The sequence below is a fragment of the Crassostrea angulata genome, chromosome 8 (genome assembly GCF_025612915.1).
Source record: "Crassostrea angulata isolate pt1a10 chromosome 8, ASM2561291v2, whole genome shotgun sequence".
Classification (NCBI taxonomy): domain Eukaryota; kingdom Metazoa; phylum Mollusca; class Bivalvia; order Ostreida; family Ostreidae; genus Magallana; species Magallana angulata.
In genome coordinates, this window is record NC_069118.1 from 31152284 (window position 1) to 31168413 (window position 16130).

Genomic DNA, 16130 nt, shown 5'->3' on the forward strand with positions numbered 1-16130 from the left:
ATTTTTTACACCTTATAGTGACCCTTTCACTGATTAAGAATATGTAATTAGTTTTAAAATCGATCAAGGCATTCTCGAGAAATTAAGCGTCAAAGTTCTGAAGCGGAGTCCGAGTAGCTCAGTCGTTATAGTCGTGGACATGGCCCAGGCGACCCGGGTTCAAGCCTCGAGTGCCGCAAATTTTTTTTCTCTTTTTTTCGCTTAGATCTACGATTTTATCTTTGAATTGATAAGTTTAATCTTATTTATTCAAAAATCGGACGGAAGACCCACTCGTTGCTCGCAACGAGATCGAATCTAGTTAGGGTCTTCCGTCTTCAGCGGAAGACCCTTCTATTATTGTAATGTTTCTTTTTCACTTTTCTTATTATTAGGGTCTTCCGTTTCCAACGGAAGACCCTCTTGTTATTCTATTGTTTCTTTTTATTATTATTATTATTCTTTTTCTTTTCTTCTGACTCCTTTTTTGCCTCATAACTCAAAAGGTTTTAAACCGATTTTAATGAAATTTTCAGAGATTTTTGCAAGTTAGCGTCCCTCAAAAATGTAAAAGTTTTAAAGAGAACGTCACTTCCGTTTTGACGTGACGTCATTTTTAAAAATTTCAAAAAGTCATTTTGTCCCGGAATTTTCTCAAAAACGCTTTAAGATAGAGGCTTGAAATTTTCAATGGTTATGATTTGATCGATTTACCTCTGTAATAAGGCTCGAAATGAAAATCGGTCACTTCCGGTCGAAACCGGAAGTGAAACAAATTTTTCGAAAAGATGAATTTTCAGATCAAATCAAAAATGAATATGTGTTTTGTAGAGCTTACTTTGCTGAATCTAACACTGAAAGCCGTTTTAAAATCGGACGATGCATTACAGAGATATTGGGGTTTAAAAATTGATTTTTCCGGAAATTTTGATTCCGCGTTCTTGGTTTAAAAAATAGCGTAATGTTAAAAGTAAAATTAACTCGTACTATAAATAATTGTTAAGTCGTACTGTAACACATTCGGATTTTTTTTGGTTAAGTCGTTCTTAAAATCGGAAAGGTTTTTGTTAAGTCGTACTTAAAATCATTCGTATTTTGTTAAGTCGTACCAGGAATATTCGATTTTTTTCATCTTTTTATTTTAGTTACTTTTGTTATTGGTTTAAGAGCTTTGCTTCTTACAGGAACTTCCAGCTTTACTTCCAACATTAACGGAAGACCCACTCGTTGCTTTGCAACGAGCTTTGCTCTAGTTCTTATTCTTTTTTTTTTTCTTACCGATTTTGTGCAGGCGATTTCTCGGAGATGGCTTGCTCGATTTCAGTCAAATTTTCAGGGATGGTGCCTTGTCAACTGAAGTTTGTACCGCCGGAACGGTTTTTAAAAGTTCACTTCCGGTCGGAAGTTATGGTCATTAAACGATTTTTTTAAAGTCAAATTTGTCTTCGACGTTTCTCAAGAACGACTGAAGATATAGAGCTGAAATTTTTAGAGATGATAGATTTAACGTTTTTCTGGTGCACTATTGTCTAAAAAATGTCCGCCGTCACTTCCAGTCTTCTCCAGAAGGAATTTTGAAAAATTGAATTTTTCTACTTTTTTATTTTTGAATATTTTTTTTTGAAATTTTTACACCTGATAGTGACTTTCTCACTGATTTAGAATATGTAATTTGTTTTAAAATCGATCAAGTCATTCTCGAGAAAATAAGCGTCAAAGTTCTGAAGCGAGAGTCCGAGTAGCTCAGTCGATAGAGTCGTGGACATGGACAAGGCGACCCGGGTTCAAGCCCCGAGTGCCGCAAATTTTTTTTTACTTTTTTTCGCTTAGATCTACGGTTTTATCTTTGAATTGATAAGAATGATCTAATCTATTCAAAAATCGTACGGAAGACCCACTCGTTGCTCGCAACGAGATCGTGTCTAGTTATTATTATTATTCTTTTTTTGTCTTACAAATTTTGTGCAGGCGATTTCTCAGAGATGGGACGATCGATTTCTCTCAAATTTTCAGGACTGAAACCTCGTTATCTGAAATTTATACCGCTGAAACAGAATTTGAAAATTCACTTCCGGTCGGAAGTTATCGTCCGTTTACGATTTTAAAAAGTCAATTTTGTCGCTCAGGTTTTTCAAAAACGAGCAAAGATAGAGAGCTGAGAATTTCAGAGATGATAGATCTATCGATTTCCTGGTGCACCTCGGTATAGAGAATGTTCGCCGTCACTTCCGGTCATCACCGGAAGCAAAATTAAAAAATGAAAATTTTCAACATTTTATTTTTATATATTTTTTCCAATAAGATGATAGTGACCCTTTTACTGATTCAGAATATGTAATTTGTTTCAAAATCGATCGAGGCGTTCTCGAGAAATTAAGCGTCAAAGTTCTGAAGCGAGAGTTCGAGTAGCTCAGTCGATATAGTCGTGGACATGGCCCAGGCGACCCGGGTTCAAGCCTCGAGTGCCGCAAAAAAAATTTTCATTTTTTTTGCTTAGATCAACGATTTTATCTTTGAATTGATAAGTTTAATCTAATCTATTCAAAAATCGGACGGAAGACCCACTCGTTGCTCGCAACGAGATCGAATCTAGTTAGGGTCTTCCGTCTTCAGCGGAAGACCCTTCTATTATTCTTCGGTTTCTTTTTCACTTTTCTTATAATTATTATTATTAAGGTCTTCCGTTTCCAACGGAAGACCTTATAGTGATTGTAATGTTTCTTTTTATTATTATTTTTTTCCCCTTTTTGTCTTATGAATTTCTCAGAGATGTCTTGATGAATACTTATAAAATTTTCAGGAATTACTGAAAATATAAACATCTAGAGGTTTTTTGTAAAAGATTTTCTAAATTCACTTCCGTTCGTCCGTTTCCTGTCCCGTGAGAAAAAGCTTGTCACATCGAGATGTCAGAAACGATAAAGACTTGAATATCCAAACTTTGGTGGAGGATAGACCTATAGTTGTAGATGTGTTTAAACATTTTTGTTTTGTTCGGCGTAACTTCCGGTCGTCACCGGAAGCACCTCATTTTTTTTGTTTTTACGTATTTAATTTATTTTCCGTAATATAAAGATATTAGTATAGATCCTTACTTATGTCATCTATGCGATGTTAAATCAACAAAAAAATTCTACTTCCGGTGAGACATCTCAATCATCTCAGGTAGCTTTTTAAAAACATATTTTGTACCCGCAAGATCTCAGAACCTATAAGTGATCAAGACACGAAACTTTTATGGATGATAGACATTTGATTGAAGATGTGTTTAATCGGTTTCATTTTGTCTTCCGTCACTTCCGGTCCACACTGGAAGAGTTCAAACAAATCAAGCTGTTTATCAGTTTAACTGTTTTCCTTTGATATTTTTAGTTAGATAAATGAAAAATAATGTACAAAAGGCAAGTATACAAGAACTATTTAATGCAATTTACATTCAACACTTCCGTTTGTCCGTTTCCTGTCCCGAGACAAAAAACCTTATATCGACGAGATCTCAAAAACGGTAACGACTTCAACAACCAAACTTTGTAGGATTATAGACCTGTGTATGGACACGTGTTAACACTATTTTGTTTCATCCGGCGTAACTTCCGGTCATCACAGGAAGTACACCCAATTTTGATTTTTTAAAAATATTTTGGTTATTTAGCATTTAAGTAACATTTTAGCTATAGAAATACAAAAAGTCATCTACACATGGTAAAAAAAGTTCTACTTCCGGTGAGACATCTCATATATCTCAGATAGCCTTCTTTTTTAAAAACAAAGTATAAATAAGATCTCAGAAACTGTGATAGATCAAGACACAAAGCTTATATATATTATATCCATTTTCTGTTTACAAGATAACTGGATTTTTTGTGCAGATTAATACATGAGGAACGGAAGACCTTTTTGTTGCTATACCAACAAGAGTCTAGTTAAGGTCTTCCGTTTCCAACGGAAGACCTTATTGTTTTCGTACTGTTTATTATTATTTTTTTTTTCCAAATTTTGTGCACGCGATTTCTCGAAAACTACTCAACCGATCTGAACAATTTTTTCACAGATGATGGGAAATTATCTGAATTTTATATGTTTTTGAATTTTTTGTCGTCGTCACTTCCGGTCCGGATTTACGGTCGATTTTGTAATTTTTTACGACCAATTTTGTGCAGAGTTGATCTCAGAAACTATAAGAGATATGACTTTGAAATTTTCAGGATAGGTAGAGCATGGTTTGAAGTTGTGCACTATTTAGTTGTTTTGCACCAGTGGCGCTATTCCTTGGAGCTCGCTTAGGCACAAAAATGGGGTACAGATTTCGAATCAAAATTTCCATATGTTGTGATCAGTATCTTTTTATCAGTTGATATTTTGACAAGACATATAGAACAAAAGCAGTAGAGAATCAAAAGTTCTATCCAATAAAATCAAGAAAAAGGGGCTGGCCCCTTTAATTAGGGACCAGGAGACTCGTAAATTCTTTTACGAATAACTTGAAAACGATAAATATTTTGTTATGCATTATAAAAATCAAAGTTGTTGATCTCTACATTATCGGTTTGAAAGAGTCATCGTCAGGCCCATGTCTGACGTAATTAGGGTTTTTATTCTTTATCTTCAAATTTTTTTTTTGGGGGGGGGGGGGGTTATTTTGAAATTGTATCGATATCTCATGGTATCATTTCATCTAAAAAAAAAAAAAAAAAAAAATCGGACGGAAGACCTACTCGTTACTCGTAACGAGGTCGTATCTAGTTATTAGGGTCTTCCGTTTCCAACGGAAGACCCTCTTGTTATTCTACGGTTTCTTTTTCTTTATTAGGGTCTTCCGTTTCCAACGGAAGACCCTCTTGTTATTCTACGGTTTCTTTTTCTTTATTATTTAGGGTTTTCCGTTTTCAACGGAAAACCCTTCTGTTATTCTACGGTTTCTTTTTAGGGTCTTCCGTTTCCAACGGAAGACCCTCTTGTTATTCTACGGTTTCTTTTTCTTTATTCTTATTATTCTTTTTTTTCTTTTTCTGACTTTTTTTTAGCGTTATTTCTCAAAAACTACCCAACCGATTTGCACGAAATTTTCAGGAGTGATAGAACATCATCGTCGCTACATATTATTAAATTTTTGCATGATGACGTCACTTCCGGTTTAAGATATAGACGATTTTGTAAATTTTTAAGGGTCATTTTGTCCACGCATCTCCTCCGAAACTAATCAAGATAGAAGCTTAAAATTTTCAGGGGTTGTAGATGAATGTCTGTAGATGTACCCCCATGCTTCCAATTATGAAAATTGCTCAAGGCCTCGAAGCTCGCCTGAACCTGAAAATTAGCACCAAATTTTTCCAAGAAATTTTTGCACATTTTCTGTAATACCTTTCGATTTGCACATAATTTGTTTAAACATGTAATGCAAAAGTTGTTTCAATTTTCACGAGCTTTCCTTTGATATCAAGAAAAAGGGGCTGGCCCCTCAAATAAGGGGCCAAGGGGGCTCTAAAGTCCTCTTACAATAACTCTTTACTGAACAATAATTTGTTATTAATTATATAAGCAAAAATGTTCATTGTACAGCTGTTTATCTATACAGTATCATACTTAAGTCATATGTTACGTAATTAGGGGTTTCAAGGGGCCAGAAGTTCAAAACTTTAATCATTAATATCTGAAAAAGGAGAAATATTTTTAAAAGCAATGTAGAACAAAAGTTGCTTAAAATGGTGTTCTTGTCAATATGCTACCTTAAATGTTTTTGTTTATGACCCCATTTAGGAGTTAAAGGGTCGGCCCCTAAAACACATTCGTACAGATATCTCAAGAACGGTTAACATTTCATGAACACTTGTTGAACAAAATATGTTTAAATTTGCAAGACCTTAAATTTGATATCAAGAAAAAGGGGCTGGCCTCTCAAATTAGGGGCCAAAAGGGCTCTAATGTCTTTTTACAATAACTCTTTACTGAACAATATTTTGTTATTAATTATAGAAGCAAAAATGTTCATTGTACAGCTGTTCAACTATACAGTACCATACCTAAGTTATATATTACGTAATTAGGGGTTTCAAGGGGCCAGAACTCAAAACTCTGATCATTAATATCTGAAAAAGGAGAAATATTTTAAAAAGCAGTGTAGAACAAAAGTTGTTCAAAATAATGTTCTGAACAATATTAAACCAAAAATTTTGTTGTTAGTGGCCCCGGTAAGGGGTTAAAGGGTCGGCCCTTAAAACACATTTGTACATATATCTCGAGAACGGTTTACAATTCATGAACACTTGTAGAACAAAATATGTTTATATTAGCGAGACCTTTTATTTGATATCAAGAAAAAGGGGCTGGCTCCACAAATTAGGGGGTACAAGGGCTACTAAGTCTTTTTATGATAACTCTTTTCTGACCAAAATTTGATATTTATTATAAAGCAACAAAGCAGCTTTTATTAAGCTTAATTTAAAACTGAAATCCGTTTTAAAATCAGACGATGCATTACAGAGATATCGGGGTTTAAAAATTGATTTTTCCGGAAATTTTAATTCCGCGTCCTTGGTTTAAAATATAGCGTAATGTTTATAGAAAAATTAACTCGTACCAAAAATAATTGTTAAGTCGTACTCTAACACATTCGGATTTTTTTAAAGTCGTTCTTGAAATCAAAAAGGTTTTTGTTAAATCGTACTTAAAATCATTCGGGTTTTGTTAAGTCGTACCAGGAATAATTCGATTGTTTTCATCTTTTTATCTTAGTTACTCTTCTTATTGGTTTAAGAGCTATGCTTCTTACAGGAAGTTCCAGCTTTACTTCCGACATTAACGGAAGACCCACTCGTTGCTTTGCAACGAGCTTTGCTCTAGTTCTTTATTATTATACTTTTTTTTTCTTTTTCTGACTTTTTTGGAGCGTTATTTCTCAAAAACTATTCAACCGATTTACACCAAATTTTTTGGAGTTATAAAGCATCAATGTCGCTACTGATTATTAAAATTTCAAATGATTACGTCACTTCCGGTTTCAGATATGGACGATTTGGTAAATTTTTAAGGGTCATTTTGTCCACGCATCTCCTCTGAAACTAATCATGATAAAAGCTTGAAATTTGCAGGGATTGTAGATGAATGTCTGTAGATTTCCCTCCATGCTTCCAATTGCGAAAAATGCGCAAGGCCTAGAAGCTCGCCTGAACCTGAAAATTAGCACCAAATTTTTTCACAAAATTTTCGCACATTTTCCGTAATATCTTTTGACGTAAAAATATTTTGTTAAAACTTGTAATGCAAAAGTTGTTTCAATTTGCACGGGCTTTTATTTGATATCAAGAAAAAGGGGCTGGCCCCTCAAATTAGGGACCAAGAGGGCTCTAAAGTCTATTTGCAATAACTTTTTAGTGAACAATAATTTGTTATCAATTATAGAAGCAAAAATGTTCATTGTACAGCTGTTTATCTATACAATACCATACTTAAGTCATATATTACGTAATTAGGGGTTTCAAGGGGCCAGAAGTTCAAAACTTTGATCATTAATATCTGAAAAAAAGGAGAAATATTTTGAAAAGCAATGTAGAACAAAAGTTGTTCAAAATAATGTTTTGTACAATATGCTACCTTAAATGTTTTTGTTTATGACCCCATTTAGGAGTTAAAGGGTCGGCCCCTAAAACACATTTGTACAGATATCTCAAGAACGGTAAACATTTTGTGAACACTTTTTCAACAAAATATGTTTATATTTACAAGACCTTTCATTTGATGTCAAGAAAAAGGGGCTGGCCCCTCAAATTAGGGGTCAAGAGGGCTCTAATGTCTTCTTACAATAACTCTTTACTGAACAATATTTTGTTTTAAATTATAGAAGCAAAAATGTTCATTGTACAGCTGTTCATCTATACATTACCATACCTAGGTCATATATTACGTAATTAGGGGTTTCAAGGGGCCAGAACTCAAAACTCTGATCATTAATATCTGAAAAAGGAGAAATATTTTTAAAAGCAATGTAGAACAAAAGTTCTTCAAAATAATGTTCTTAACAATATGATACCAAAAATGTTGTTGTTAGTGGCCCCGGTAAGGGGTTAAAGGGTCGGCCCCTAAAACGCATTTGTACAGATATCACGAGAACGGTTTACAATTCATGAACACTTGTAGAGCAAAATATGTTTATAGTAACGAGACTTTTTATTTGATATCAAGAAAAAGGGGCTGACCCCTCAAATTAGGGACCAGAAGGGCTACTAAGTCTTTTCATAATAACTCTTTTCTGACCAATAATTTGATATTAATCATAAAGCAGCAACAAAGCTTTTATTAAGCTTAAATTAAAACCGAAACCCGTTTTAAAATCGAACGATGCATTACAGAGATATCGGGGTTTAAAAATTGATTTTTCCGGAAATTTTGATTCCGCGTCCTTGGTTTAAAAAATAGCGTAATGTTCAAGGTAAAATTAACTCGTACCAAAAATATTTGTTAAGTCGTACTTGAACACATTCGGATTTTTTTGTTAAGTCGTTCTTGATATCGGAAAGGTGTTTGTTAAGCCGTACTTAAAATCATTCGTATTTTGTTAAGTCGTACCAGGAATAATTCCATTTTTTTTCATCTTCTATATTTTAGTTACTCTTGTTATTGGTTTAAGAGCTCTGCTTCTTACAGGAACTTCCAGCTTTACTTCCGACATTAACGGAAGACCCACTCGTTGCTTTGCAACGAGCTTTGCTCTAGTTTTTCTACTGTTTCTTTCTATTATTATTATTCTTAACATTCTTTTTCTGCCTTCTTTAAAGATTTATTTCTCGAAAACTATTCGCCTGATTTGCACGAAATTTTCCGGACTTATAGGACATCGGAGGGGATAAATGTTTATAGTTAAATTTTTTGTTGACGTCACTTCCGGTTTCAGATATTGACGATTTTATAAATTTTTAAGGGTCATTTTGTCCACGCATCTCCTCCGAAACTAATCAAGATAGAAGCTTTAAATTTTCAGGGATTGTAGATGAATGTCTGTAGATGTACCCCCATGCTTTCAATTATGAAAATTGCTCAAGGCCTTAAAGCTCGCCTGGACCTGAAAATTAGCATCAAATTTGTTCACGACATTTTTGCACATTTTCCGTTATACCTTTTGATGTATAAATATGTTGTTAAAACATGTAATGCAAGAGTTGTTTCAATTTCCACGAGCTTTCATTTGATATCAAGAAAAAGGGCTGGCCCCTCAAATTAGGGGTCAAGAGGGCTTTAAAGTTTTCTTACCATAACGCTTTACTGAATAATAATTTGTTATTAATTATAGAAGCAAAAATGTTCATTGTACAGCTGTTTATCTATAAAGTACCATACTTTAGTCATATGTTACGTAATTAGGGGTTTCCAGGGCCCAGAAGTTCAAAACTTTGATGATTTATATCTGAAAAAGGAGAAATATTTTGAAAAGCAATGTAGAACAAAAGTTGCTCAAATAATTTTCTGTACAATATGCTAACTTAAATTTTTTTATTTTATGACCCCATTTAGGAGATAAAGGGCCGGCCCCTAAAACACATTTGTACAGATATCTTAAGAACTGTTAACATTTCGTGAACATTTGTTGAACAAAATATGTTTATATTTGCGAGACCTTTAATTTGACATCAAGAAAAAGGGGCCGGCATCTCAAATCAGGGGTCAAGAGGGGTCTAAAATCTTCTTATGATAACTCTTTACTGAATAATAATTTGTTATTAATTATAGAAGCAAAAATGTTTATTGTACGGGTGTTCATCTATACATTACCATACCTAAGTATTACGTAATAAGGTGTTTCAAGGGGCCAGAATTCAAAACTTTGATCATTAATATTTGACGGCCCCTAAAACACAGTTGTTTAGATATCTCGATAACGGTTTATAATTTACGATTACTTGTAGAACAAAATATGTTTATATTAGCGAGACCTTTTATTTGATATCAAGAAAAGGGGGCTGACCCCTCAAATTAGGGGCCAGAAGGGCTATTAAGTCTTTTAATAATAACTATTTTCTGACCAATAATTTGATATAAATCATAAATCAACAAGGAAGCTTTTATTAAGCTTAATGTCAAACTGAAATCCGTTTTAAAATCGGACGATGCATAACAAAAATATTTAAAAATTGAGTTTTCCGGAAATTTTGATTCCACGTCCTTGGTTGAGAAAATAGTGTTATGTTCAAAGTAAAATTAACTCGTACCTAAAATAATTTTGAAATTGTTAATTTGTTCTTGAACACATTCGGGATTTTTTTTTATTAAGTCGTTCCAGAAATTGTAAAGGTTTTTGTTAATTCGTTCCTGAGTTCATTCAGATATAGTTAAGTCGTACTGAGAATTATTCCATATTTTTAAAATATTTTTTTTTAATTTTCCCTTGTAGTTGGTTTGTAAAACTCTGCTTCTTACAGCAACTTCTAGCTTTACTCTCGACACTAACGGAAGACCCACTCGTTGCTTTGCAACGAGCTTTGCTCTAGTCTTTTTTTTCTTTTTCTGACTTTTTTGGAGCGCTATTTCTCAAAAACTATCCAACCGATTCGCACAAAATTTTCAGTACGGATAAAACATGATCAGCGCTACATATTATAAAATTTTTAAATGATGACGTCACTTCCGGTTTCAGATATTGACGATTTTGTAAATTTTTAAGGGTCATTTTGTCCACGCATCTTCTCCGAAACTAATCAAGATAGAAGCTTAAAATTTTCAGGGATTGTAGATGAATGTATGTAGATGTACCCCCATGCTTCCAATGATGAAAATTTGTAAAGCCCTCAAAGCTCGCCTGAACCTGAAAATTGGCACCAAATTTTTTCACGAAATTTTTGCACATTTTCTGTGATATCTTTTGATGTATAAATATTTTGTTAAAACATGTAACGCAAAAGTTGTTTCAAATTACACGGGCTTTCGTTTAATATCAAGAAAAAGGGGCTGGCCCCTCAAATTAGGGGCCAAGAGGGCTGAAAAGTCTTTTTACAATAACTCTTTACTGAATAATAATTTGCTATTATTTATAGAAGCAAAAATGTTCATTGTTGGGCTGTTTATCTATACAGTACCACACTTAAGTCATATGTTAAGTAATTAGGGGTTTCAAGGGGCTAGAAATTCAAAATTTCGACCATTAATATATGAAAAAGGAGATGTATTTTGAAAAACATTGTAGAACAAAAGTTGCTTAAAATAATGTTCTGTACAATATGCCACTTAAATTTTTTTTTTCATGACCCCATTTAGGAGATAAAGGGCCGGCCCCTAAAACACATTTGTAAAGATATCCTAAGAACGGTTAACATTTCGTGAACACCTGTTGAACAAAATATGTTTATATTTGCAAGACCTTTCATTTCATATCAAGAAAAAAGGGCTGTCCCCACCAATAAGGGGTCAAGAGAGGTCTTAAATCTTCTTACAAGAACTCTTTACTGAACAATAATTTGTTATTTATTATAGAAGCAAAAATGTTCATTGTACAGCTGTTAATCTATATAGTATCATACCTAAGTCATATATTACGTAATTAGGGGTTTCAAGGGGCCAGAATTCAAAACTTTGATCATTAATATCTGAAAAAGGAGAAATATTTTTTAAAAGCAATGTACAGTCAGTTCAAGCATATCTTTTACAACATACACCATAGCATAGCATAGCATTGAAATCTCATAGCATAGCATTGAAATCTCATAGCATAGCATTGGAATCTCATACCATAGCATACAATCTCATAGAATCGCATTCGTCATATCATACCATAGCATACCATAGCATAGCATACAACAGTATTTTAACGCGGTTTTAAATGTTTTTATTTGAAAAAATAAATGTTTACATAATAGATTTGTGGTAAACTTTGGCTTCTTATTATTTTATTTCGAAATGTGTGGAACTCTTCTGTGTATGGAGGCGTTTTTGTTCAAATCTCATAGCATACCATAGCATAGCATAGCATACAACATCATTAAGCCCTTCACTTCAATTTCTCATAGCATAGCATACAAATCTCATAGCATAGCATACAAATCTCATAGCATATCATTAAAATCGCATACCATAGCATAGCATTAAATTGTAAAAGATATGCATGAAATGACTGTAGAACAAAAGTTGTTCAAAATAATGTTCTAAACGATAAGATACCATAAATTTTGTTGTTAGTGGCCCCGGTAAAGAGTTAAAGGGTCGGCCCCTAAAATACAGTTGTTTAGATATCTCAATAAGGGTTAACCATTCGTGAACATTTGTAGAACAAAATATGTTTATATTAGCGAGACCTTTTATTTGATATCAAGAAAAAGGGGCTTACCCCTCAAATTAGGGGCCAGAAGGCCAATTAAGTCTTTTTATAATAACTTTTTTCTGACCAACAATTTTATAAAAATCATAAAGCAACAAAGGAGCTTTTATTAAGCTTAATTTAAAACTGAAATCCGTTTTAAAATCGGACGATGCATTACAAAAATATTGGGATTTAAAAATTGAGTTTTCCGGAAATTTTGATTCCACGTTCTTGGTTAAGAAAATAGTGTTATGTTAAAAGTTAAATTAAATCGTATCTTAAATAATTCGGAAATGGTTAATTCGTACTTGAAGACATTCGGGACTTTTTTTATTCAGTCGTTCTAGAAATTGTAAAGGTTTTTGTTAATTCGTTCTTGAAATCATTCAGACATTGTTAAGTCGTACTAAGAATTATTTGATTTTTAAAAAATATTTTTTCGTTTCAATTTCAAATGTTTACGAGGTTTGTAGAGTTGGTAATGCTGAATACGAAACTGAAATCCGTTTGAAAATCGGACGATGCATTACAGAGATATCGGGGTTTAAAAATTGATTTTTCTGGAAATTTTGGTTCCGCGTCCTTGGTTTAAAAAATAGCGTAATGTTCAAAGTAAAATAAACTCGTTCCAAAAATAATTGTTAAGTCGTACTTGAACACATTCGGATTGTTTTTTGTTAAGTCGTTCTTGAAATCGGATAGGTTTTTGTTAATTCGTACTTAAAATCATTCGGATTTTGTTAAGTCGTACAAGGAATAATTCGATTTTTTTCATCTTTTTATTTTAGCTACTATTGTTATTGGTTTAAGAGCTCTGCTTCTTACAGGAACTTCCAGCTTTACTTCCGACATTAACGGAAGACCCACTCGTTGCTTTGCAACGAGCTTTGCTCTAGTTATTCTTTTTTTTCTTTTTCTGACTTTTTTGGAGCGCTATTTCTCAAAAACTATCCAACCGATTTGCACAAAATTTTCAGGACGGATAAAGCATGATCGGCGCTACATATAATTAAATTTTTGAATTATGACGTCACTTCCGGTTTCAGTTATTGACGATTTTGTAAATTTTTAAGGGTTGTTTTGTCCACGCATATCCTCCGAAACTAATAAAGATAGAAGCTTGAAATTTTCAGGGATTGTAGATGAATGTCTGTAGATGTACCCCCATGCTTCCATTGATGAAAATTGCTAAAGGCCTCAAAGCTCGCCTGAACCTGAACTTGGCACCAAATTTTTTCGCGAAATTTTTGCACATTTTCTGTGATATCTTTTGATGTATAAATATTTTGTTAAAACATGTAATGCAAAAGTTGTTTCAAATTACACGGGCTTTCGTTTAATATCAAGAAATAGGGGCTGGCCCCTCAAATGAGGGGCCAAGAGGGCTGTAAAGTCTTCTTGCAATAACTCTCTACTGAATAATAATTTGTTATTAATCATAGAAGCAAAAATGTTCATTGTTCGGCTGTTTATCTATACAGTACCATGCATAAATCATATGTTACGTAATAAGGGGTTTCAAGGGGCCAGATATTTAAAATTTTGATCATTAATATATGAAAAAGGAGAAATATTTTGAAAAGCATTGTAGAACAAAAGTTGGTTAAAATAATGTTCTGTACAATATACCACCTTAAATTTTTTTGTTCATGACCCCATTTAGGAGATAAAGGGCCGGCCCCTAAAACACATTTGTAAAGATATCCTAAGAACGGTTAACATAACGTAAACACTTGTTGAACAAAATATGTTTATATTTGCAAGACCTTTCATTTGATATCAAGAAAAAGGGGCTGGACCCTCCAATTAGGGGTCAAGAGGGGTCTTAAATCTTCTTACAAGAACTCTCTACTGAACAATAATTTGTTAATAATTATAGAAGCAAAAATGTTCATTGTACAGCTGTTTATCTATACAGTATCATACCTTAGTCAAATATTACGTAATTAGGGGTTTCAAGGGGCCAGTAGTTCAAAACTTTGATCATTAATATCTGAAAAAGGGGAAATATTTTTAAAAGCAATGTAGAACAAAAGTTGTTCAAAATAATGTTCTGGACAATATGATACCATAGATTTTGTTGTTAGTGGCCCCGGTAAGGGGTTAAAGGGTCGGCCCCTAAAATACAGTTGTTTAGATATCTCGATAACGGTTAACCATTCGTGAACACTTGTAGAACAAAATATGTTTATATTTGCGAGAACTTTTATTTGATATAAACAAAAAGGGGCTGACCCCTCAAATTAGGGGCCAGAAGGGCTATTAAGTCTTTTTATAATAACTCTTTTCTGACCAACAATTTGATAAAAATCATAAAGCAACAAAGGAGCTTTTATTGAACTTAATTTAAAACTGAAATCCGTTTTAAAATCGGACAATGCATTACAAAAATATTGGGATTTCAAAATTGAGTTTTCCGGAAATTTTGATTCCACGTTCTTGGTTAAGAAAATAGTGTTATGTTAAAAGTTAAATTAACTCGTACCTAAAATAATTCGGAAATTGTTGATCCGTACTTGAAGACATTCGGGACTTTTTTTATTAAGTCGTTCTAGAAATTGTTAAGGTTTTTGTTAATTCGTTCTTCAAATCATTCAGACATTGTTAAGTCGTACTAAGAATTATTCGATTTTTTTAAAATATTTTTTTTATTTTCTTTGTAGTTGGTTTGTAGTTGGTTTTAGAACTCTGCTTCTTACAGGAACTTCTATCTTTACTCTCGACACAACCGGAAGACCCACTCGTTGCTTTGCAACGAGCTTTGCTCTAGTTATTATTATTATTCTTTTTTTGTCTTACAAATTTTGTGCAGGCGATTTCTCAGAGATGGCACGATCGATTTCTCTCAAATTTTCAGGACTAAAGCCTTGTTATCTGAAATTTATACCGCTGAAACAGATTTTGAAAATTCACTTCCGGTCGGAAGTTATCGTCCGTTTACGATTTTGAAAAGTCAATTTTGTCTCTCAGGTTTTTCAAAAACGAGCAAAGATAGAGAGCTGAGAATTTCAGAGATGATAGATCTATCGATTTCCTGGTGCACCTCGGTATAGAGAATGTCCGCCGTCACTTCCGGTCGTCACCAGAAGAAATTTTAAAAAATTGAATTTTTCGACTTTTTTATTTTTCAATATTTTTCTTTGAAATTTTTACACCTTATAGTGACTCTTTTACTGATTAAGAATATGTAATTAGTTTTAAAATCGATCAAGGCATTCTCGAGAAATTAAGCGTCAAATTCTGAAGCGGAGTCCGAGTAGCTCAGTCGTTATAGTCGTGGACATGGCCCAGGCGACCCGGGTTCAAGCCTCGAGTGCCGCAATTTTTTTTTTTTTTTTTCGCTTTGATCTACGATTTTATCTCTGAAATGATAAGTTTAATCTTATCTATTCAAAAATTGGACGGAAGACCCACTCGTTGCTCGCAACGAGATCGAATCTAGTTTTTGTACTACTTGTATTAAAAATACTGAGATCAGTGAAATGCTAAATTACCCCCCCCCCCCCCTCCAATAATTCATCCGAAAAACTATATATGCCTTAAGTTCTCTCCCATGACATTCATTCTTTTTTCCTTTTTTCACAGGAGGCATGCTGTCAAATGAGTGGTAATGATTTAGAAGGTCACCTATCCTCCCCGAAATACGTCACACCATATCTTGAAGGTAGTAAACTATATATGTCAAAATCTTTATTATGTTTATTGTAACTTGATAACTTTATTTACTACATATGATGGTTTTAGAAGGTCACTTATCCTCCCAGATATATGTCAGACCATATCGTGATGATAATATAAACACCATGTTAATAGTTTTCATTAAATACAATGTACTTCGTATCATTTCCTGTGAAACTTATTGTTTTGTTTC

At 33.4% G+C, this 16130-nt stretch overlaps 1 protein-coding gene across 3 annotated transcripts in view; it reads left to right on the forward strand.

Annotated features, from left to right (window-relative positions):
* The window catches only part of LOC128158997 (uncharacterized), a 28766-nt gene that overhangs the window by 11259 nt on the left and 1377 nt on the right, over positions 1-16130 (forward strand). For all 3 annotated transcript variants that reach the window (XM_052822018.1, XM_052822021.1, XM_052822022.1), the window contains one exon: positions 15845-15923. In XM_052822018.1, the coding sequence (XP_052677978.1) occupies positions 15845-15923 (79 nt within the window). The remainder of the gene's footprint in view (positions 1-15844; positions 15924-16130) is intronic.